Source organism: Panthera leo, chromosome A3, assembly GCF_018350215.1.
Source record: "Panthera leo isolate Ple1 chromosome A3, P.leo_Ple1_pat1.1, whole genome shotgun sequence".
NCBI classification, from domain to species: Eukaryota; Metazoa; Chordata; class Mammalia; order Carnivora; family Felidae; genus Panthera; species Panthera leo.
The window spans coordinates 120146786-120172408 of record NC_056681.1 but is presented as its reverse complement, the minus strand read 5'-3'; the positions used below and the strand labels follow the sequence as shown (position 1 = coordinate 120172408).

The following is a 25623-nucleotide window of genomic DNA, read 5'->3' as shown; positions in this document are numbered from 1 at the left end:
GAAGGAGCCCTGTGACGGTCAGAGGCCCAGGAGGCAGCCAACACCTGGCCCTGGCAGGTGATCCCCGAGCCCCAGGGAGCCCTGGGGGCGGGGGAGAGGGGGGCTGCACTGTCCCAGGCCCACCCCCTCCCAATCGGCCCCTCTCTGGCCCCGGACTCCAGGCCTGCACGGCCGCATGGCCACCCCGTGAGGACCTCACCTGCTGCTGGCTCTGCTCCTCGAGGTTCATTTTCACCTCCAGCGACTGGCGGGCCTCCAGGAAGGCCTTGCGGTGTTTGCGGTCCGCCATGTAGTAGGACATGACGCCCACCATGATGGCGCACAGGTAGAGGCAGATGTTGGCCAGGATCTGTGCCCCGAGGAGAGAAAAGGACAATGGTGAAGGCACATGCTCAGGAGAGAGGATGGAGAAGGGGGGGTGGGTGGTAACGAAAATCAAACCCCTAGTTGCCCAGTGTCCAGGGAGGGCCCCGGCTAGCCTCTGACCCTGATGGGACTTTTAGGGCCCTGGAACAGACCCTGCCCCGCTTACCATAGGTGGGTGAGGCCCCGGCCTGGAAGGCTGGTTATGGGGCTGTTTGCCTCTCCTGCTCACAGCGCAGCTAAATTGGCCGATCCCGTGCACCTGTGTGGCCTGACGGTCCCTCTGCTCCCCAATTCATTCATTCTCTCATTTGTTCAACCACCGTTTACTGAGGACTTACTTATTAGGCGCCCTTAGGTGCTGTGCTGATTAGCTGGGAGGAGAGTGTACAAAACCCCGATCTACTAGCTGGGGGTGTATAATCCTAAAAGCTGCAGGTTGCACTGAAGGTCACAGATGTGAAGCCGTGTTGGGCCAACTCCCAGCCCTCACGCTACCTTCCACGTGACGCTGCAGGTATACAGGTGTCTGGCATTCACGTGCATCCTCCCAGCCAACCCCACCTGCCAGCAGATGAGGGGTGGCCGGTACCAGTACCGAGGTCCCATGAGGAAGTTACGGGAAGGGGACAGGGCAGCTGTGCGACGGATGTCTGTCCTGCAAGCTCAGTACATCGGTACAAAGGCCTTCTTGGGCACTGAGTCTGTTCCTCCATCCTTGGCACCCTCCAGACTCCCCTAGGTGTCTGTGGTCCCCAGCCCGTTTCCACAGGCTGCTGGGATTGCAGACTCAACCGCCTCCTGCTGCAGGTAACCTTGGATATGGACCTGAACGTTCAAACCACATCTCATTTCCTGGTGCTCATTTCCTGGGCCCCAGTCTTTGACCCTGACTGGGCCCCATCTGGGGCTGCACCAGGTTCTAGCTCCTCCTGCTTCTCCAAAGCCACCTGCCAGGAGCCAGCTCCAACAAGGTCTGGCCCTGCCCATTCCCTGAGGCTCACACCCTCCCCACCTTGGTTCCCTGAGGCCGAGCCTGAGGAAGGCAGACCCCTCCTCTGAAGGGCGTGGTTTCTCAGGCAGAAGTCTAGCTGAGATGTGGGTAGGGAGGCAGAAGTTCTTCATTTCTGGCCCCAGGGGGAGAAAGTGTTCTCTTAGTGAAGGATAATGGATCCTGGGTAGGTGAAAAATGCAGGGAAGTCACTTTTAGATTTTTAAACAAGATGGCTTAATAAACGATGAGAGGTTAATTCTGACATTAATTTTCTGGATACTCTTGGTTATGCCATATTCCCCTCTGTTTTTGTGTTTTATCAGGGGCTGATCAACCCTGAGGACCCACCACGCCCGGCAGAAAGTTCCTGCAGGCCTGGGCACTCATCACAGGCCCACTGAATAATGAGTTAGTACATGCAATGTGTCTTGAGACTGGTCATCAAGTCACCAGACGCAGCTCTGAGTTTAAGCAGCTCCTTAAACTGCTGGTTCCAGCAACTAACAACTCATTGTGTTCTTGGGGCTGGGCAGCCCCATCACTATACCATTCATGGGGCAAGTGGGCAATTTCAGAAATCCTAAGGGATATCTCCTGAACTTTTGCTTGGACATGATAGGCCATTCCCACCTGAGCACTATCAATATGGCCTCAGGACACTTATTAAATACCTGATAACCCAAAGAGGCTGCCAATTTACATTAAGTGAGTCAAAGCAAATCACAAAGATCACGCTGCATCTGCAAGCCGGTCTGGCCTGAGGTCCAAGAATGTCTACCAGCCCAAAGGTCACCTTCCTCTGGGGGCTGTATAGCCTTAGAATCTGCCCAGTCCCAAATTCATGGCACAGGAAGCTAGTCAACAAGGTCAGGCTGTACCTCAGGCATCTCACCGAGTGGGAGCACGTTGCCAAAACCCACACAGGGTCCGGATACAGCAGTCACCAGGGCCGAGGGTCTCTAGGTCCTAGAGGTCAAGGGAGTAGCTGCACGCAGACAAGCCACAAGTCTGGGCCCCATACCTACCGGTGTCAACAACTCTGAACCAGAGGCTCCAGACCCATCTCTGGCCCTGGCCACCACCTGGGCTGTCACACTGAGCCATGGACAGAGCTCCACGCCTAGGGGTCTCTTGCCCCCCAACAGGCCCTGCTGTCCACCTCGCGGGGTGGATAGAGCAGACTCCATAAAGTGTAAGCACTGAGCCGGTGTCAGTAATAACTGTTTTACTCCCCATCAGGGTCCCTCCTTAAGTAAACCACCTGCTCTGTAGACAGAGAGCAACTATAACAGGAAAGCTTTAAACCAACTCCCACCAAAGGTTATTATCCAAAGAGTATAACAGGGGTGCCTGGGTGGCTCAGTCGGTTAAGCGTCTGACTCTCGATTTTGGCTTAGGTCACGATCTCTTGGTTTGGGAGTTTGAGGCCTGCGTTGGACTCTGTGCTGACAGTGTGGAGCCTGCTTTGGATTCTCTCTGTCCCTCCCCTGCTCCCTCTCTCCCTCTCAAAACAAACAAACAAACAAACAAAGAGTATAACAGGATTCAGGTTTGGTTCACAATGGAAACCATCTATATGGGACAGCACTCCCTTCAGCCTATTTTAAAATAAGATCCACGTTTGCATTCCACTTGGCAGGTGCAGAAAACAAACTTAGGAGGAGCCCTGGACTGTTGCCCTGCCCCTCGCTGGATGGGGAACCTGCTAGGTCAAGAAACTTCCCTGAACCCCCACTTCACCACCTATGAGCTGAGGGGCAGCCTACCTCATCTCGGAAGTCCCTGCAGTCCTGACCCCGGCTGGCCCTCATCAGACCTCACTTCTGAGGGCAAAGGTGGGCCTGGAAATGACCTGCTCGGAAAGGCTGGAGGGAAGGCAAGGCGGGTCGGTTCCCAGGGTGGCCAGAGGGTCATACTGCTTCCTGTCCCCTGCCCACCCCTTCTCGACCTGCACTCTCAGCTCATCTGAGGGGATGTGGAGGGAAATGGCCATGTCCAGGCCACACGCCGGAGAGTCCTGTGGGTCCCGCAGGTCCCCCCCGTGCCAGGGAATTCTCTCCCTGCATCGCAGTGAGCTTATTCCTTCCTAGAGGATTCTCCCAGGAGCCCCAGGCTGTGCTTCTCAGAGCTCCCCCAATTCTCTAAACTTACCTCAACGAAAGGGTCCTCAGGGTTGCTGTGGATCCCATGCTCCCCAGAGCCACCTGAGGTAGTGCAACCACGTCACAACTTGCCCCTCACCCCGACCCCTTCAGAGGGGTCCAGTATGGTCTTCCCCCTACTTGCCCTTCCCCTTCTGGGGAGCAGATGAGCAGGCCAGAAGCCATCACAAACCTGACCTCCCAGCCTCATGGTCTCCCCGGGACGCAGCCCTCTAACATCCCAGCTGCTGCACCCCAACCCTCTCCCACGCCACCTCAGCCCAAGAACAGAGGAATGAGGCTCGGTCACTTTGCTGGGCGGGGTACAGGCCAGGACAGTAGTGGGGATGGTCCCGGAAATATCCAGGAGAGGAGGCTGAGCAAAGATGCAGACAGAGGTCGGGTGGATGGGGATCACATCCGATCAGGGAGGTGACGCACGGCTTCAGGAAGACGCGGGCTCTACAGAGACGGGGTCTCAGAAACAAAGACTGCCTCGGATACCACACTCAGCGACCAAGCGTGGCAGGAAGGCTTCTCCTCTCAGCATCATCAATGATTGCCTGAAGGAGCTCAGCGCCAGGGGTTTGCAGACATGACACCTGACCCTGTGAACAGACAGGGAGGTTCCCAGCTCAGGCAGTTCCGAAGGCCAAGCAGGAGCCCTGATGCGGCCTCCTGGCTCTTCGGGGTGGCCCAGGAGGGGGTGGGGGCAGCTTGTCACACTGGACTCAACACACGTTTCCGTCTCGGGGGGGATTCCCCCGCACAAGCCTGAGAAGCTCTGCTCTGGGGTGCCACGGAGGTCACCTCTTCTTACCCCAGGGAACCCCTTTCCCCAGTGAAAGAGACTGGGCAGCAATCTCATTGCAAAAGAACTGTTATTTTTTCTTAAACACAAGATTTTTAAACTAACGAGGAGAATGAACGAATCTCCCAAGTGGGTAAACATTCAGACTCAACAGCTTCATCTAACCCAGGACAGCCGGATGAAATGTTTGTAATACCCCAGCTCAGAAATGCAGCCGTGAGAAAATTCCTTTACGAAGTCCTTCCTCTTGGAATTTGATGAATCACAATATCCTGCACATTTCTGCCAGTCCACAGGGACATGGGGCTGCTCTAAGCAGGGCTTTAAAAGAGAAGTCATCCCCTTGGAGGCAGGCTGGTGCCTCAACTGCCCAGGACGACCCCTCCCCATAGGCTCATTCCAGCCTGGAGATTCCAGAATACTCCAGAACTGGGGAGAAGAAACCCAGGGAGAGAAGGCTGCTCTGGGAGCCAACATCCTTGTGAGCTGCCCTTGGAGACCTCATGATGCTCTGCTGTCAGGGGAAGACCATACTGGAGCCTCTGTTCATTAAAACTAACTTAGATGTTTTGGGAAAAAAAAAAAAAATTCCACGGAGCCGTAAAGCAGGAAGGAACAGGGCAGAAGTTATCTCTGCAGGCAACCAACCTCCCCAGCCCAAGGAAGACAGGCCGGAGCCTGGGGTGGCCGTCACTCAGTGCCTGTGGGCCCCACTCTGGAGCCGTGCTCTCTGCAGACTGGAGGGGACGTTCCTCATCAGTCAGGTCCCTGCTGACATGTCCCCTCCTCGCAGGGGCCTGCCCTGACCTCCCCCCCACCCCACACACTCTCTCTGTTTTCCTGTTTAAGACCCTGCAGAGAAGTATCTGCACTTTTTATTCGTCCTTTTATTTGTCCGTTTACTCTGTTTACTTCACTAGAAAGCAAGCTCCAAGGGGACGGGGCTTTGGTTCTGTTTCTCTGCGGATTCCCCAGTGCCTAGGACCGGGTCTGGCACACGGGAAGCCGCCAATGCCTACTGGATGAACGAGTGGCAGAAAGAGGCTGGGCCGTGCAGTCACACAGACCTTGCCTACCACCAGCAGGCTGCGTGGCCTGGAGCAAGTCACTTTCCCTCTCTGAGATGTGACTTCTTCATCCTCGCAGGAACCCCAAAGGCCGGGCCAGTAAGATCAAAAGAGAGGTTATATGCGACACCACCCGGGACAGGGCTTGGCACAAAATATGTTCTTAGTGACTTTCTATTCCTCCGGAGGGGAGAAGGGAAATTCGTGCCTAACAGTAAGACTAATGGAGTCTCATCACACCTCCATATTCACAATCCTACTGGCCACAACAAGCAAAGTTCTTATTCTCATTTTACAGAAGAGACTTGAAGCCCACAGAAATGAGGCTGTGAGCCTGTGGTCTCCTGGCAGTGCTGACAATGGAGCTCAGATCTCCTTACTCTTTTTTCCCCGCTACAAGCAGAGTTTGAGTTTTAAGACATTAATTAAACATCTGCTCCGACCCAGGGGACTGCGTATCAGAAGCCAGCCTGGCCTCGGGGTGGGTCCACCGCAGCTCTCGTGCCCAGCTGGCAAGACGCCAGCCAAGCATGATGCCAGGGCTTTCCCTACGTTACTCAGCCGAGTTGTGACGAGGGTCAGTGGAGGCTGAAGTCCCAGGCACTGGGGGCCCGTGGGGAGCACAGAACCCAGCAAGGACCTGCGGCATCTACACAGGTGGGGAGGTCTGCAGACAGCGGAGGGGGTAGATGCTCTCGCGCTGGCCCACAGCAAACTCCAGCATTGCTGTGCCAGGAGACGTCTGGGGTCTCCAAGAAATATAACCCTACCCAGCACAATTCAAGGTTTGAGCCTTGGGGTACCACTGAGGGGTCCTTCCAAGCTTGTCCGGTTTCTACCATGTGCCTCAAAACAAAAGGACCTCTAGAAGCTTCCAATTTGTTTCATAGCTTGGGCGAGTCTCTGCTAACAGATACGCAATGTCCACCTTCTTCCAAAACAAAGACGACTTCCAGAATAGGCATCTAGCCAATGTGACATGTTACACGAGGCCCCTCATGATCTGCCAGGTTGCCAGGACAGCTTCTCAGGTTGTGCACTGCACAATCCTCGGGGCATCACCCTGCAGACTCTGATGTGATGGCTCCCCTACAGGTATGGAACATGGCAGTCCTGACAAGTGGGGTCCGGCGTCACTCGTTTCTTCTGCCTGGCCACCGCCCACCAAGCTCCCTTCACCCCAGCCACACCAGACCTATCACCAGCCCTCTAATAAGATGTGCTATTTCAGGGCTCTACGGTTCTAACCCGAACATCCTGCCTCTCCTCCTTTGCCTGCGGAGGGCCACATGTGGTGATGATCCTCAGACTGAACCCGGGTCGAAAACCCAATACATAAACGGCTTTAGTCTTTCCCAGAAAATGTTAGTTATTGTTACTACTTCAAGACCCAGCTCCAACACCACCCGCCAATCCCCAAACAGAATCATTCATTCATTCATTCATTCAAAGACTTAGTGAATGTCCACCCTGTGGCAGGTAGGTATTTGGCAGGTAGCAATGAATATGGCAGAAAAAGTTCCTGCTGTCAGGAGCTGATGTTTTGCTAACAGTAGATAAATAGGCATGATTCGATAATAAAAGTATCAGAGCCCAGCAGAGAATAAAAACGATAAAGTAACAGGTAGCTGCTTTAGACTAGAAGGTGAAGGAGATTGTTGGCCCCAATTCGTCACTCCCCCATACAAGTATCACAGAGCCACACACTTGTCATAGCCTCACGGAGAAGGTTCCCTCCCGCTGACTCTGACCACGGGATCTGCTCTGGTCAAATGGATGTCAGCACATAGGACACGAGCACATGTTTGTTAATTCGCCTGCACTTCCTTCTGGGCTTCCACCGTTGCCATGAGAACAATATGCGCCAAGAACCTCACTGGTACAGCGCATGAGGGACCTGTGGAGCCAAGCAAAACTCAAGCTCCAGCCTGGAGCAAAACCCAGCTGAACCCAGCCCAGGTCAGGCCCCAGCCTAGCCATGGATGTACGAGTGAGAAACGTGTGCTTGTGAGCCACTGACTTTCGGGTTGTTACACTGCATTAAGTGACAAGAGCCGGTTAATGCAGGTTGGTTAGGACAGGTGTTCCCGAAGTGGTGGCATCTGTCTTTAATTTACACCCAAGTTAGTTGGCATATAGTGCAATAATGATTTCAGGAGTAGATTCCAGTGATTCATCCCCTACGTATAACACCCAGTTCTCATCCCAACAAGTGTCTTCCTTAATGCCCCTTCCCCATTTAGCGCATCTTCCCACCCACAGCCCCTCTGGCAACCCTCAGTTTGTTCTCTGTGTTTAAGAATCTCTTCTGTTTTGTCCCCCTCCCTGTTTTTATATTTGTTTTGCTTCCCTTCCCTTATGTTCATCTGTTTTTTATCTTAAATTCCACATATGAGGGAAGTCATGATATTTGTCTTTCTCTAATTTTGCTTAGCATAATACCCTCTAGTTCCATCCACATTGTTGCAAATGGCAAGATTTCATTCTTTTTGATTGCCGAGTAATACTGCATTATATATATATATATATATATATATATATATATATATATATATATATACATACATACATACATACACACCACATCTTCTTTATCCATTCATATGTCAGTGGGCATTTGGACTCTTTCCACACTTTGCCTATTGTTGATATCGCTGCTATAAACATTGGGGTGCACATGCCCCTTTGAAACAGCATACCTGCATCCCTTGGATAAATACCTAGTGGTGCAATTGCTGGGTCGTAGGATAGTTCTATTTTTAACTTTTTGAGGAACCTCCATACTGTTTTCCAGAGTATTGCACAAGTTTGCATTCCCACCAGCAGTGCAAAAGAGACCCTCTTTCTCTACATCCTTGCCAACATCTGTTGTTTCCTGAGTTGTTAATTTCAGCCATTCTGACAGGTGTGAGGTGGTATCTCATTGTGGTTTTGATTTGTATTTCCCTAATGATGAGTGACGTTGAGCATTTTTTCATGTTGGTTAGCCATCTAGATGTCTTCTTTGGAAAAGTGTCTATTCATGTCTTTTACCCATTTTTTCACTGGATTATTTGTTTTTTGGGTGTTGAGTTTGATAAGTTCTTTATGGATTTTGGATATTAACACTTTATCTGATATGTCATTTGCAAATACCTCCTCCCATTCTATTCGTTGCCTTTTAGTTTTGCTGATTTTTTTCCTTTGCTGTGCAGAAGCTTTTTATTTTGATGAGGTTCCAATAGTTCATTTTTGCTTTTGTTTCCCTTGCCTCTGGAGATGTGTTGAGTAAGAAGTTGCTGTGGTCAAGATCAAAGAGGTTTTTGCCTGCTTTCTCCTCTAGGATTTTGATGGCTTCCTGTGTCACATTTAGATCTTTCACGCATTTTGAGCTTATTTTTGTGTATGGTATAATAAAGTGATCCAGGTTCATTTTTCTGCATATCACTGTCCAGTTTTCCGAACACCATTTGCTGAAGAGACTGTCTGTATTCCATTGGATGTTCTTTCCTGCTTTGTCAAAGATTAGTTGGCCATACGTCTGTGGGTCCACTTCTGGGTTCTCTGTTCTGTTCCATTGATCTGAGTGTCTGTTTTTGTGCCAGTACCATACTGTCTTGACGATTACAGCTTTGTAACACATCTTAAGGTCCAGGATTGTGATGCCTCCAGCCTTGGTTTTCTTTTTCAGGATTGCTTTGGCTATTCGGGGTCTTTTCTGGTCCCATACAAATTTTAGGATTGTTTGGTCTAGTTCTGTGAAGAATGCTGGTGTTATTTTGATAGGGATTTCATTGAATATCTAGATTGCTTTGGGTAGTATCAACATTTTAACAATATTTTTCTTCCAATCCACGAGCATGGAATATTTTTCCACTTTTTTGTGTCTTCTTCAATTTCTTTCATAAGCTTACTATAGTTTTCAGTGTATAGATTTTTCACTTCTTTGGTTAGGTTTATTCCTAGGTATTTTGTGGGTTTTGGTGCAATTGTAAATAGGATTGATTCCTTGATTTCTCTGTTGCTTCACTATTGGTGCATAGAAATGGAACTGATTTGTGCGCATAGACTTTATACCCTGTGACTTTGCTGAATTCATGGATCAGTTCTAGTAGTTTTTTGGTGGAATCTTTTGGGTTTTCCATATAGAGTATCATGTCGTCTGTGAAGAGTGAAAGTTTGACTTCCTCCTTGCCAATTTGGATGCCTTTTATTCCTTTGTGTTGTCTGATTGCTGAGGCTAGGACTTCCAACGCTATGTTAAATAACAATGGCAAGCGTAGACATCCCTGTCATGTTCCTAACCTTAGGGGGAAAGCTCTCAGTTTTTCCCCATTGAGGATGATATTAGCAGTGGCTCTTTCCTATATGATTTTATGATTGAGGTATGATCGTTTTATCCCTTTCTTGAGGGTTTTTATCAAGAAAGGATGCTGTATTTTGTCAAAAGCTTTCTCTGCATCTATTGAGAGGATCATGTGGTTCTTGTCCTTTCTTTTATTGATGTATCACACTGATTGTTTTGCAGATATTGAACCAGCCCTGCATCCTAGGTATAAATCCCACTTGGTCATGGTGAATAATTCTTTTTTTTTTTTTTTTTTTTTTTTTTAATTTTTTTTTTAACATTTTATTTATTTTTGAGACAGAGAGAGACAGAGCATGAACGGGGGAGGGTCAGAGAGAGAGGGAGACACAGAATCTGAAACGGGCTCCAGGCTCTGAGCAGTCAGCACAGAGCCCGATGCGGGGCTCGAACTCACATACCGCGAGATCGTGACCTGAGCCGAAGTCGGACGCTTAACCAACTGAGCCACCCAGGCGCCCCGGTGAATAATTCTTTTAATGTATTGTTGGATCTGGTTGGCTAGTATCTTGTTGAGGATTTTTGCATCCATGCTCATCAGGGAAATTGGTCTGTACTTCTCCTTTTTAGTGGGGTCTTTGTCTGGTTTTGGAATCAAGGTAATGCTGGCTTCATAGAATGAGTCTGGAAGGTTTTCTTCCATTTCCATTTTTTGGAACAGCTTCAAAAGAATAGGCGTTGGGGCGCCTGGGTGGCTCAGTCGGTTGAGCGTCCGACTTCGGCTCAGGTCATGATCTCGCGGTCCGTGAGTTCGAGCCCCGCGTCGGGCTCTGTGCTGACAGCTCAGAGCCTGGAGCCTGTTTCAGATTCTGTGTCTCCCTCTCTCTGACCCTCCCCCGTTCATGCTCTGTCTCTCTCTGTCTCAAAAATAAATAAAAATGTTAAAAAAAAAAAAAAAAAAGAATAGGCGTTAACACTTCTTTAAATATTTGGTAGAATTCCCCTGGAAAGCCATCCAGCCCTGGAATCTTGTTTTTTGGGAGATTTCTGATTACTAATTCGATTTCTTTATTGGTTATGGGTCTGTTCAAATTTTCTATTTCCTCTCATTTCAGTTTTGGTAGTTTATATATTTCTAGGAATTTGTCCATTTCTTCCAGATTGCCCAATTTATTGGTGTATAATTGCTCATCATATTCTATTATTGTTTGTATTTCTGCAGTGTTGGTTGTGATCTTTCATTCTTGATTTTATTTATTTGGGTCCTTTTTTTCTTTTTGATCAAACGGGCTAGGGGTTTACCAATTTTGTTAGTTCTTTCAAAGAACCAGCTCCTGGTTTCATTGATCTGTTCTACTGCTTTATTTATTTCAATAGCATTGATTTCTGCTTTAATCTTTATTATTTCCCATCTTCTGCTGGTTTGGGGTTTTATTTGCTGTTATTTTCCCAGCTCTTTAGGTGTAGGGTGTATCTGAGACCTTTCTTCCTTCTTTAGGAAGATATACTTCCTTCTCATGACCACCTTTGTTGCATCCCAGAGGTTTTGGCATTATCATCTTCATTGGCTTCCATGCACTTTTTAATTTCCTATTTAACTTCTTGGTTAGCCCATTAATTCTTTAGTAGGATGTTCTTTAGTCTTCAAGTATCTATCTTTCCCAATTTTTTCTTGTGGTTAATTTCGAGTTTCATAGCGTTGTGGTTTGAAAATATGCACAGTATGATGTCGATCTTTTCATACTTGTTGAGGGCTAATTTGTGTCCCAGTATGTGATCTACTCTGGAGAATGTTCCATGTGCACTCAAGAGGAATGTGTATTCTGCTGCTTTAGGATGAAATGTTCTGAATATATCTGTTAAGTCCATCCAGTCCAGTGTGCCATTCAAAGTCATTGTTTCCTTGCTGACTTTCTGTTCAGATGATCTGTCCATTGCTGTAAGTGGGGTGTTGAAGTCCCCTACTGTTATGGTATTATTATCAGTGAGTTTCTGTATGTTTGTGACTAATTGATCTATATATTTGGGTTCTTCCACACTGGGGACATAAATGTTTACAATTGTTAGGTCATCTGGGTGGATAAACCCCTTAATTATGATGTAATGCCCTTCTTCATCTCTTGTTACAGTCTTTATTTTAAAACCTATATTGTCTGCTATAAGTATGGCTACTCTGGCTTTCTTTTGGTGATCATTAGCGTGACAGATGTTCTCCATTCCCTTACTTTCAATCTGAAGGTGACTTTAGGTCTAAAATGGGTCACTTGTAAACAGCATAAAGATGAGTCTTGTTTTCTTATCCATTCTTTTCATATGTCTTTTGACTGGAGCATGTAGTCCATTGACATTTAGAGTAAATATTGAAAGATATGAATTTATTGCCATTGTGTTGCCTGTAGAGTTGGAGTTTCTGGTGGTGTTCTCTGGTCCTTTCTAGTCTTTGTTGCTTTTGGTCTTTTTTGTTTTGTCTTTTCTACCCTCAGGAGCCCCCTTAAAATTTCTTGCAGGGCTGGTTTAGTGGTCATGCACTCCTTTAGTTTTTGTTTGGGAAATTCTCTCTCTCCTTCCGGTTTGAATGACAACCTTGCTGGATAAAGAATTCTTGGGTGCATATTTTTCCAATTCAGCACACTGAATATATCCTGCCACTCCTTTCTGGCTTACCAAGTTTCTGTGGATAGGTCTGCTATGAACCTGATCTGTCTTCCTTTGTAGGCTAAAGACTTTTTTTCCCTTGCTGCTTTCATGATTCTTTCCTTGTCTATGTATTTTGTGAATTTGACTATGAAAGGCCTTGTTGATGGTCAGTCTTTGTTAAATCTAATGGGAGTTCTCTGTGTTTCCTGGATTTTGATGTCTATGTCTTTCCCCAGGTTAGGAAAGTTTTCCACTATGATTTGCTCACATAAACCTTCTACCCCTTTTTCTCGCTCTTCATCTTCTGGGACCCCTATTATTCAGATTTTATTCCTTTTTAATGAGTCACTGTGTCCTCTAATTCTTATATCATACTCTTTTGCCTTAGCTTCCCTCTTCTTTTCCTGCTTCATTATTCTCCATAAGTTTGTCCTCTATATCACTGATTCGCTGCTCTGCTTCATCCATCCTTGCCACCATGGCATCCATTCAAGATTGCATCTCAGTTATAGCATTTTTCATTTCATCCTGACTAAATTTTACTTTCTTTTATCTCTGCAGAAAGGGATTCTATGCTTTTTTCAACCCCAGCTAGCATTCTTATTATCATGATTCTAAATTCTGGTTCAGACATCTTGCTTGTATCTGCATTAATTCCCTGGCTGTCATTTCTTCCTATTCTTTCTTTTGGGGTGAATTCCTTTGTTTCATCATTTTGAAGGAAGAAAAAGAATAAAATAAAATTAAATTAAATTAAAATTAAAAAATTAAAAACAACACAAAGAGGCTGTCATCAAAGGATGCTAGATCCTAGGTGTGTTTTGGTCTGATTGTCAAAACAGTTTGATAGAATAAAGGAAAAAGGGAAAGAAAAGAAAGGAAACATAAGGAAAAAACAAGGAAGATGTTTGAAAAATTTTTTAAATGAATACAATAAAATAGAATAAGATGAAATAATGAAAGTAAAATAGAATAAAAACTTACAAAAAATAAATATTGTAGAAAAAATCTTTTTTATAAGAACGGAAAATAAAAATAAGTTTTTTCTCTTTCTGCATTCAAGAATAAGAAAAAAAGTGAACAGATGGACCAGCGAACAGAATGAAATATGATTGAAATTACATCCAGTTTCCCCTAGAATTCAAACTATGAAGCACTTTATAGTCTGTAAACTAAGCAGGTAGAGAGATTTATGATGTTCCTCTACAGCATGCTTGGCACAGTTGGACGGGGGCTTCGTGCAACAGCTCCGTTCTCCACTAGATGGAGCTGCTTAGTTTACTGGGGTGGATCATTATGGCACATATATGCATGTATGTGCATGCACAGGAGAGGTGAAACTGGTGTAACCCAGCTACCCAATCTCTAATATCAGAACTCTTTGCTCTGACTGGCAATCAAGCACCCCTCTTTTGTCTCTGGCTTCAGTCCACTCCGGGCTTCTACACTGTCCATGACCATGCCGTCAGGCTGCCAGGCAGCACCTCCGTCCCAAGTTTCATCTCAGATGGGGCTGTGTTTCCAAACCCCTCACTTCTGAGGGCCCTGTGGCTTTGACCTGCTCAGACCCTCTGGGGGAAGGGCTCCCCGAGCAATGGCTAGGTGCCAGCCTGCTCCCAGGAACGTTCATGCAACCGCACTACTGCAGATGCCCAGAGACTGAGACTGGGTTCCAGCCCACCCCAGAAAAAGTTCGCATGATCGTGTAGCAGCAGTGTTTCAGGGATTACGGTAAATCACAACACACATCTGGCACCAGGCTTCACCGCCCCTTAACATCCTTGTTCCAACACCAGCAAATGTGGCTGTTCTCTGGGGTCCACTGGGACCTCTGCCTGTGGGGAGGCTGTACAGCCTCTACCAAATGTCTTCTCAGCTGGGGAACTGCCTCTCCCCATGTGGCCCAAGGACCCCAAGGACCCCACTTTATGCTCCTGGGGATTTGCCCTTCCCACCAGAGCTCTGCCAGGTATCAAGCTGAGGAGTTTCAGACTCTGTGCTCCCCTGTTCATAGTCTTATGGTATCCAAACCCTCTCCTTTCTCCTTTCTCACTTTCTTATTAAGTCCCTTATGGGTGTTTCCACTTTCTCTTTCTCTCCAGCTGTTTTCAGGGGGAAGTGCTTTTCCTGTGCTTCCCCCACCCCCATCTCCAACCTCTCTCCACAAGCAAAAACAGCTCCCTACCCTCTGCGGGTTCTCTCTCCCCCAGTTCACCTCTTCATGCCACATACTTGCCGAGTTCTGTGGTTCAAGTTCTGCAGATTGCTGTGTTAATCCTCAGATCAATTTTCTAGGTGTGCAAGATGGTTTGGTGTTGATCTAGCTGCATTTCAGAGATGAGAGATGCAAAAAACTTCCATGCTGCTCTGCCATCTTGGCCCCCCCTCCCTGAAGTGGTGGCATTTAAACAGAGATATGAATGACAAAAAAGACATAGCCATGGGAAAACTATTAACCAAGACCATCCTGGATGGATAATATATTGGAAAGGCCCTGGGACACATGCCTCTTTTCCATGGACACCCCCACCATACCCTCTGATACTTCTGAGTGTCTCTCTCCCAAACTAAAACACAGGAAGCCCCCAAGGTCAGGGTGTCTCACTCACATTTTCAGCCTCTGGGGCTGATACACTGGCTGACACAGAGCACAGCTAGCTGCATGAATAGCTCCAGAAGGCAGAACAGAGAATAGTTCATTCTTCACAGAGGTGTTCCCCTTGATAAGAGAGCCAAAATCAAGCTAGAGAAAGGCTAGAAGCAGTGGTTTTCAAGTGGTGGTGGTGGTGTGTGTGTGTGGGGGGGGGGGGGTGGTGATCCAACGCTGCTGGGGGCTATATGGCCATACGTCTGGGGACATTTTTGATTTTTTGGTTGTGGTGAGTAGGCGGGAGAGTGATCCTGGCATCTACTGAGTGGAGACCATGGCTGCTGCTGAATACCCTCCAGTGCACAAAGCAGGCCTCACAGTAAATAATGACCTAGCCCCAAATGTCAACAGACCCGAGCTCAAGAAACCTTGGCTAGTACAATGCCGTCTTCCTTTTGGATCCCTGAGCATTCATGTGAAATTTCCTAAGCTTTAATTACTGAATAATGAACTCTGAGGACAAAGATATGAGCAAGCAGATTTTTAGGTCAATCTTAGGCCTTGGGGCTAAGAGGAAAATGCCACTAACACGCGCTGAACGTAAGGACACGATGTCTTGATAAATGCTCCTATGATGCAAAGCCAGCTCACATCACTGAGGGAGAGACTATTAAGACCACAGAAGGCCTCCCTGTGGGAGGAGATGCAGGAATGAACACCCAACATTTAATATTTTATAATGACCCAGGGATTATTCACTTCAAATCTGAGGAGTAGGATGGGAGAGTCAGTGAACCCCCAAAATTAGGGGCAAATTGTGTTTTGCCCTTTTCTAGGGGAGCAAATCCATTGCTCTCATCGTATTCTCAAAAGGGCCTGTTAGCCCAGATGATTAAGAATCAAAGAACTAATCAAAAGTTCCCCCTCTCCCCTGGAGGCTTCACTTTAGAAACAGAAAACACGTGGTCACACTATTCTGTGTCTTCTCTTAGTCACCTTCGTCTTTTTTCTCTGGGCCAAATAATTCTAATTTTGCTTAAAGGACTCTATTTTAAAATGTTTAATCATACTTGGTTTCCAGATCCTTTAAAAAAAAAAAACAAAACTCAACCCCACTGACGTCTTGGTAAGTGGCAGGGCTCCATCCTGGGTCCTGGACAGTAAAAAAACGATCTCAAGAGCAGAGATAAAGAAGCTACTGGAAAAAGAGGAAGCACAGACTGATCCTGATGGAGAAAAGGGTAGGTCAGCAAAGACCCCCAAGAGGGAGTAAAACTTGAGCTGGCCCACTCAGTTGTGGTCCTACACACACACTCACAACACCAAGCTTGTACAGACATTTTAGTATATGGATTTCTGGATGGTAAAGGAAATTTAAGCCAATCTCTGATTACCAAAGTAAAAAAAAAAAAAAAAAAAAAGAAGCAGTGTCTGGGTGGCTCAGTCGGTTGGGCATCGGTCTTTGGCTCAGGTCGTGATCTCCTGGTTCGTGGGTTCGACCCCCATGTTGGGTTCTGTGCTGACAGCTAAGTCTAGAGCCTGCTTTGGATTTTGTGTCTCCCTCTCTCTCTGCCCCACCCCCCACTCATGCTCTCAAAAATAAACATTAAAAAATTAATTAAAAAAAAGAAAAGAAAAGAAAAGGGGCACCTGGGTGGCTCAGTTGGTTGAGCATCTGAATTTGGCTCAGGTCATGATCTTGTGGTCTGTGAGTTCAAGCCCCACATCAGGCTCTGCGCTGGCAGCTCAGAGCCTGGAGCCTGCTTCAGATTCTGTGTCTACCTCTCTCTCTGCCCCTCCCAGACTCACGTTCTCTCTTAAAAATAAATAAACATTCAAAAAAAAGTTGAAAAAGAAAAAGAAAAATTAGCTACACACTTATGGGAGTAATCAGAATGACAACACAGTCCTATGCTGCCTGCTCAGGTCCTGTTAACCTCTGAGCAATACCAGTTGCATTTAACGTACACATCCTGACTTTACTCAAGAGCAAATGTACCAGCCCAGAGGAAGAGGAGCACATAATCTGAAGACAGAAGATTCTTAGAGTTCCAGAAATATAATCATCACATAAACCTAGCATAAGGAAATGTGGAGGGAGATCACCAATCACACAAAAACATCAAAGCCCCTCTGTACATACCCACAGAGCAGAGCAAGCTCTTAGGATTCCAGAGTTCCCTACCTCTCAATTCAGAATGACTCCAGTCTTGAGAGTGAAACTTTTGGCAGACTCTCAAGGGGCAGAAACCAGCCAGTGCTCCTCCTCTTTGGGGACTCCCTCCCGTTTCTTCTCTCCCACTGTGCTTCTTAGTCATTACCCAGTGGTCTGTCTTCCCTACAGCCCCTCACAGCCTGTCCAGGGACATCTGGAATGGTATTTTTAGTCCCTGGTTTCAACTCAACCCTTCGGGACTTACTCCTTAGTTGCTATTTCTCTAGGTCAGTGCTTCTGAGCCAAGTGCGCTGGGATCCCCAGGGGAACAGGTGAAGAAGGGAGATTCCTGGGTCCCACCTGCCTACTAGGCCCATGGATCTGCACTTCACACTCTCTTCTACAAGTTACTGTTCTAGGTGGTGTAATAAGCATTAAAGCAAAGCCAAGATCCTCTCACTTCCCTGTCTCTGGAAACCAAACTCTAGACACACAGGACAGCTTCATGTCATCTCCCTGTGCCTGTCACCTGCTTCTCTTCTGTCCACTGATTTGCTTTCCTTTTCTAATATTCACCCCTCACCCCAAGTGGCCACACCTCCTCCCCGTCTGACCAGCATCTCTTCATTATAGTCAAAGCCACACCCACAGAGATGTTTTCCATCTATTAATGTGGTTTCATTGGTCCTGCCTTGAGTCTAGTCTCCTAGTCCTCAATTCGGATTTTAAGTCATTTTCCAAATTTCCTTCTTATGGTCCCTTTTTCTGATTGCCCTTCTCCGGTCTCCCAAAAGAGCTAGCACATATTCAGAGAAAGACTGGCCTGTGAAGACCCTGCCAGGCCGTGGGCCAGGTCTCTCAAGGAGATTTTAATCTCACGGCATTTTCAAATTCCAAACTTCAAATTCAAAGACCTGGCAAACTATCACATCTCCTAAATTTCTGTTCTTCTACCTCAACTGTCTTGGATTAGCACCACCTGGGGGTGCTCTCCTCATCCTTACCAGGGGTTCCCACCCCAGGCTTCACCTTAGAATCACCTGAGAGCTATACCCAGGCAGCACCCCAAAACAATGGAACCAGAGGCCCAGATATTGACATTGTTTAAAAGCCCGCAGGTGACACTCAGGCGCAGCCAGAGGTGCGACACAACACTTCGAGTGAATGGGAATACCCAAGCCTGCCATGGTCTTCCCCACCCAGGCTGCTCTGAAGGTCCATTTCTGCCAGCTTAGGGATGGGACCACAGCTCACTGACCGTGTGCTCCAGATAACTAGAACCCAGCAATGAACGTTGTGAACACCCAGTAAACCTTTGCCGAACACCTGAACGAGCGCTAGCCCTGTCGGGCTGGTGGTCATTTTTGTGCCTCTAGTGGGTCATTCGTCCCATCTGGTCTCCTTCCTTGTCACTCCTCTGGCCACTTCCTGGCCAAAGCCTTACCTTCCATAGGACTAGACACAGACTTCTCCCTGGGCCCTCTCTGATCCTGCCGACCCATCCCCTGGTATCACATTAATCTTCCAAAACTGTCTTTTTGCAAGCCCTACCTCCTGCTCGAAACACATCAATAGCTTCCAATCGTCTAAAAGGTAAAAATTCAAAGTCTTGTGTGTGGGGAGTGGTTGCTGTGGATTTAGGACAACTTCTGTTTTCCTTTTTGCTTTATAACCTCTCTATTGTGAATCTCTTTGTGAGAAGAAAATAAAGACAACGAGCACTATTTGAAAGTTCCTATTCTTCTACTCACTTGGAATACCCGGCCCACCAGCAGACTTGGGGACCCTTTGGGACAGAGACTCAGCTTCCTGGAAATGCCCTCCTCGCATGGAGAAGGCCCTCAGTAAATGCCCCGTGGAGAGCAGCTCCACCACAGAGCCTCTGTATCTGGTCCAGGAGTCCACTGAGCAGCTCCTCTCTGTGCACCTGTTTCTACGGGACACACTTCTCCTCACACGTCTTTCAAAGGATCAGCCGGGAAGATGTATCTTCCTCAAGTCCTCAAACAAGACCTGGGCACAGAATCCAATGACTTCACCCTCTGCTCTCCTGCTCTGCTTTGTGAAATGCAGGAATTGGGAACCATAGGGTCACCGCCACCAGGAATGATGGGAGAAGATGCCTTGCTTGCCCCAAGATCACTGTGCAGCATGCTGCCAGGCTAGTTGTTTGTCCCTCATCATTCAGTGCCAACATTTACAAAGGATGCATTCTCATTATAAACTGGAACTGGTTCAGGCTGTCCCCACAGAATCACCATCTCACTCAGATGAGCCTTTCCTAAGGGAAGATCCTGAGTGGTTCTCTGCCAGCCGATGCACATGGCACAGCCACCCCATCACCAGGGCTCTGCTGGATCATTGCTGTTGGCATGAAGGGCCTATCAGCATCAGCCTGACAATCCCTTACAGATGATGCCACACGACTCACTTGATGGGCTAATCTCCTTTGCAACCACCTAGTTTCCTTCCTCTTGCCCTCAAATGCTTTTTCCACCTGTGAGAGCCAACCGTCCATCCTCTCCCTCAAAGACTGGCCTCTACCACCCAGCCAGCTGGGATTTTCTCATCCTGGGAACACACATTTTCCAGGCTTCCAAACGAGTTCTAAAGCCAGCCCTTGGCTTCCTGAGAGGTTCTTCACTTTTAAAGTCTTTCCATTGGTTTTTGCCTAATTTTCCCACCTATCGTCCTTATGCTTTTGACACACAAATGACCTGATCAGGACCCTCTCTGCCCAAGTGTGGGACTTAAGCCCATCATCGCCATTGCCAGCTCTGCCCACAGTGGCTACTGTACCTCTCCCAGCTCACAGCCTGGGCACCATGCTCCCAAGGCATCCTCCTGTGGGTCCCTGATGACCATCTGTCCCAACACACACACACACACACACTCTTCCCTCCCTTGGTGAAATACAGCTTGGGGCCAGGAACACAGCAGTTAGACCCCGAGCTTGAATCCTGCCTCTACCACTGTTGGCTGTGGCCTTTGCAAGTCACTTCTGCTCTAAGCCTGCTCCCTTTTCTGTGAAACCAGGATAAAACGGTCCTGCCTTGGTTGGGGGGTGGAATGTGGTAAGACGAAGGGGGTGAAGCACCCTGCCTCATACCCTACTGGACACAGTAAGGCTCAATAAATATTAGCTATTATAATCAGACATATTATAAATTCCCAACATTGCCACTGAACTTCATTCCCAGTTTTCCAGCTTTCCTAGCTTCCTTTAATGTCTTTTCATCGCCCGGCAAGGTAGGAGTATCAATGGTTCCCAAACCTGTCTGAGCTTGTATTCCCAGGCTCCACCCTCAGGGACTCTGCTTTAGTACATCTGGTGTAGGACCGGGAATCTGTATTCTGAATAAAGCCCTCCTCCCCTCCTTTATTCTGAATAAAGCCCTCCTCCCCACTGAACAGGATCCTGGTGTAGCCCGTTCCACCTGGGAACCACGAGATTCAAGTATAATCATACTGCCACATTTTATTATTTAAATGCAACTTCATGGTCCTTAGCCTCATCCTGTAAGGTTCACCCTGATGCCTACTCAAGCTGTCCCCCCCATACAGCTTTCAGTGTCTTCCTGCTGCTGTGACCCTCCCCCATTGCCTGTCAGCTCTCCCCACATCTGCTATGTGCTGGCGGTGTGCTCCAGCTAGACCCCAAGACCCTGCTGCTCACTCCCTCTCCTGCCCCCTTACCCACTCCAACTGGGAAGACCTTCTAGCAGTGCCAGCAGCTGCTGGAACCACCGGCCCTAACTGCCCTTCCAAGTACCTCGCCAGCCCACGGTGCTGCCTGTTGTCCGGGGACACCAAAGAACCTCAGTCATGAGTCAGCAAGCCCTTCCCCTGCCCCTACAATAGGGGACAGTGTGCTGCCATGGCATAAGCAGTGGCTTTGGAGCCAGACAAGCTCCTATTCTATCGTTTTGTTAGCAGGTCCCATAAAACCTCCTCCTTCAACTTCCTCACATGGAAGGTTAGCAGCCTCAATACTCCCCTCCATTCAAGAAATCTTTGCCCAAGGTCACAAAGAGTTTCTCTTGTTGTTTTTTCTAAAAGTTCTATAAGTTTTACTGTGATCTATTTCAAGTTAATTTTTATATGTGGGATGAGGATCCCACATATAAAATCAAATATATGTGGGATCAAAAAACATTATGATATTTTTCCCATACGGATATCTAATTATTCTAGTATCATTTGTTGAAAGATTATCATTTTTCCATTGAATTACCTTGGCATTTTTAGTTGACTATGAATTGATGAAAGATGTGTTAATTCCTGGACTTTATTTGGATTCTATCCTTAGGCTAGTACTGTACTGTCTTGATCACTATAAATTTATATTACATCTCAATCAGGTAGCATAAGTCCTCTTTTTAAAAAAAGTTTTAATTTTTCTAGCTCATTTACATACCCATATAAATTCTTAATCACCAATTCATACAAAAAAGACTGATGGGTTGGGGCGCCTGGATGGCTCAGTCGGTTAAGCGTCCGACTTCAGCTCAGGTCACGAACTCGCGGTCCGTGAGTTCGAGCCCCACATCGGGCTCTGGGCTGATGGCTCGGAGCCTGGAGCCTGCTTCTGATTCTGTGTCTCCCTCTCTCTCTGCCCCTCCCCCATTCATGTTCTGTCTCTGTCTCAAAAATAAACTTAAAAAAAAAAAAAAAGCTGCTGAAGATTCAACTCAGTTTAAAACAAACAAACAAACAAACAAAAAAAAAACAAACAAAAAAGACTGATGGGATTTTGATTTGGACTGAATTGAATCTGTACCAATTTACAGAGAATTGACATCTTAATATGGATATCTGCGATCTCTCCATTAATTTAGGTCTTTGATTTCAGCAATGTTTTATATGTTTTATAGTTTTTACTATAAAGGTCTTGCACCTATCTTGTTAAATTTAGCTTTAACTATTTCATGGTTTTGGATGCTATTTTAAATGGATTTTTTTTCAATCTCCAATTGTTGCCAATGTACAAAAATACAGATCGTTTAATACTAATTGTGTAACTTCCAAATTTGCTAAACCTTCTTCTAGGAGTTTTGAGGATTCCTTAGGATTTTTTACATAGATGACCATATCACATGAAAATAAAGACAGTTTCATTTCTTTCTGATTTGTAGGAGTTTTTTTTTTTTTTTCTTGCTTTATTGTACTGGATAGGATCTAATGGAAGAAGTGGTGAGAATGAATTTTCTTTCTTGTCTTGTTCCTGAACTGAGGGACAGAGCCAGCTATGTAACTTAGAGGCCTACTGCAAAGTGAAAACAAAGGTTCCCCTCCTCAAAAAGCAGGAAAAAAGAGCCATTAAAGGTACTAAAACATATAGCTTTGCCCTTTCCTCTGTGGCTTATTTTTACTTGTCATGATAATTTTTATTTTCTATTCAACATTGGTCTAAGAAAAGTTAAATTTTAAAATCATTAGCCCTGATTTCACTACCTTAACATTGTACAATGCCAATTTTATTTTTTTATGTTTATTTATTTTTTGAGAAAGACAGAGACACACAGAGTATGAATGGGGAAGGGGCAGTGAGAGAGGGAGACACAGAATCCGAAGCAGGCTCCAGGCTCTGGGCTGTCAGCACAGAGCCTGAGACGGGGCTTGAACCCATGAACCGAGAGATCATGACCTGAGCTGAAGTCGGACACTTAACTCAGCCACCCAGGCGCCCCTGTACAACGCCAATTTTAAATGCAAATATAAGAGCATTTAACACATATGCAGAACACAGAAATGGAACAATTGGTATCTCATGGCTTAGACGCACATATGTGTATATGTGTATTCCATTCTTACCAAAACAGTGGAAACACTGTAGAAAAATAACTCAATTGTTTGTGTTTCACTTCTTGATATGCACACATTCTATTAACACTGCCCATCTTCAGCTTACTGATGAAGGACTGAAAAAGAAAAGGAACTATGGCTTCTATCCCTCTCTTTCCTTCTATGCCATCAATTTCTGCATTAAATAGTTGGCTAACACAGGGGCGCAATGGGTAATAAAGAGATGACGTGGTTCCTCGCATGCTCACACTTCTTAGAATGTCACTGCCCTCCTCCTGAATTAGAAGCAAGTTCTAGTTTGAACAGAAAGCATGGCCTCTCAGGATCCCCACTTAGTCGTAGACGTAACATGTTTACCTTGTACTTGCTTTGCATCTTGCTGAATCCCAGACACCGTGAGTTTACCAGAATTGATGCTCTTGGGGCACCGCAAACACTACATGAACACGGGCCAGGCAAAGAATGGAAGACACCCATATTGTGCATATTTCCTCTGCACGTGGGCATGTTCCACTATACAAGTAGCCTTTAATTACAAAACACGAAGTCAAAGATAAAATCAAGAATTTCAAGACTGCACAAGTCACATGCCCAAAAAGCCAAACCTGCTTAGGAGGAGAAGGTTCAGATTTTCACTATTAAATACGATGTAGGTTTTTCATAGATGCCTTTGCTGAACTCAAATTTCCTATTCCTAGTTTGCAAAGAGGTTTTACCATAAATGGGTGTTCAATTCTGTTAAGTGTTTTTCTGTGTTTATTGAAATAATCATGAATTTTCCTTTTTAGTGTGCTAATATGTTGAATTATATCAATTGATTTTAACATGCTAAAACATTACATTCCTTTGAAAATCCCTAACTGGTCATTATGTGTTACCCTTTTTACATATTGCTGGGTTCTATTTGCTAATGTTCTATTAAAGATTCTTACATACACAATGAGAACTATTCCCTGCGGTGGTTTTTTTTCCTATGCCTTTTTCTGGTTTTGATATCGGGGCAATGCTGACTTACTAAAATTAGTAGGGAAACGTTCCTGCTTCTATTTTTTGGCATAGTTTATATAGAATTGTATTATTTCACTGTTAACTGTTTGGTGGAATTCAGTATTGAAACCATGTGGGACTGGGGTCTCTTTGAGACTGGAGTGTTTAAGTTCAAACTCAATTTCTTTAATGGATACAGGACTATTCACCTTTGGTAGTAGGTCTGTCAAGTAATTTGTTTATCTAATTTGTCAAATTTGTTGGCATATAGTAGTTTATAAACATTTTATTTTTCTGTAATGTCTGTAGGACCTAAAGTCATGTTCCCACTTCCATTCCTGGTATTTGTAATTTGCATCTGCTCTCATTCCCCTGATCATCTAGCTACAGATTTATCTATTTTGACTTTTTCAAAGAACTAGCTTTGGATTTTGCAATTTTTCTTTATTATTCGTTCAGATTTTGTTATTTTTTTATTACTTCCTATTTTTAAAAAAAATTTTTAACGTTTATTTATTATTGAGCGACAGAGAGAGACAGAGCATGAGCAGGGGAGGGGCCGAGAGAGACGGGGAGACACAGAATGTGAAGCAGGCTCCAGGCTCTGAGCTGTCAGCACAGAGCCTGATGTGGGGCTCGAACTCACAAACTGTGAGATCGTGACCTGAGCTGAAGTCAGACGCTCAACCGACTGAGCCACCCACATGCCCCAATTACTTCCTACTTCTTACTCTGGATTTTTCTACTTAAGGTGGTAGCTTAATTGATCTTAGACATTATTTTTTCTAATGTTTATTTTTTGAGAGAGAGAGAGTGTGAGTGGGGGAGGGGCAGGGAGAGGGAGACACAGAATTGGAAGCAGGTTCCAGGCTCTGAACTGTTAGCAGGCAGCCCAACGTGGGTCTTGAAGTCATGAACCATGAGATCATGACCTGAGCTGAAGTCGGATGCTTAACCGACTAAGCCACCCAGAAGCCCCTAGACATTCTTTATTAATATAAACATTTAATACTATAAATTTTCCTCTTAGTGCCACTTTGCCTACATCTCACAAGTTTGGCCATGTTTTCATTTTCATTTAATTCAACACATTTTTTTAATGTTTCTTGTGATTTCTGTCTTGACTAATGGGTTATTTAGGCATGTGTTTAACTTCCAAATAATTTTGTGATTTTAAGACATATTTATTTCTACTTCAATCCATCATTTTTGTCAGAGAACATACTTTGCATACTTTTAATCATTTTTTAATGTATTGAGTCTTGTGTTATGGTCCAGCAGATTGCTTGTCTTCACAAACATTTCCATGCACTTGAATGCATTTTCTGTAGTTGCTGGGTGGAAGGTTCTATAAAATACCACTTTGGTCCAACTGGTTGATCAGATGGTTCAAGTGGTCTATATATTTACTCATTTGTCTATTTGTTTTACCAGTTACAGAGAGGAGTGATGCAATCTTCAAATATTATGGATTTGTCTATTCTTCCTTTTCATTCTGTCAGTTTTTGCGTCATGTATTTTGAAGCTTTGTTATTAGGTACCTATGTATTCGGGATTATGATGAATTTTTGATGAATTGTCTCCTTTATCATTATGAAAAGTTATTTGTCCCTCTTTGTCCTTGATAATATTCCATATTCCAAAGTCTACAGGTTGTTTATGTATTGCTTAATACAGTCAGCCACTCCATCTTTCTTTTGATTGTCTGCATGGAATCTCTTTTTCCATCCTTTCACTTTTAATCTATTTGTGTCTTTACATTTAATATGGGTTTCTTTATGATAGCTT

The 25623-nt window shown here is 45.7% G+C and overlaps 1 protein-coding gene across 3 annotated transcripts in view; it reads right to left on the bottom strand.

The window, feature by feature from the left end:
• The window catches only part of ADCY3 (adenylate cyclase 3), a 91054-nt gene that overhangs the window by 45538 nt on the left and 19893 nt on the right, over window positions 1-25623 (bottom strand). For all 3 annotated transcript variants that reach the window (XM_042933523.1, XM_042933521.1, XM_042933522.1), the window contains exon 3: window positions 200-349. In XM_042933523.1, coding sequence (XP_042789457.1) covers window positions 200-349 — 150 coding nt within the window. The remainder of the gene's footprint in view (window positions 1-199; window positions 350-25623) is intronic.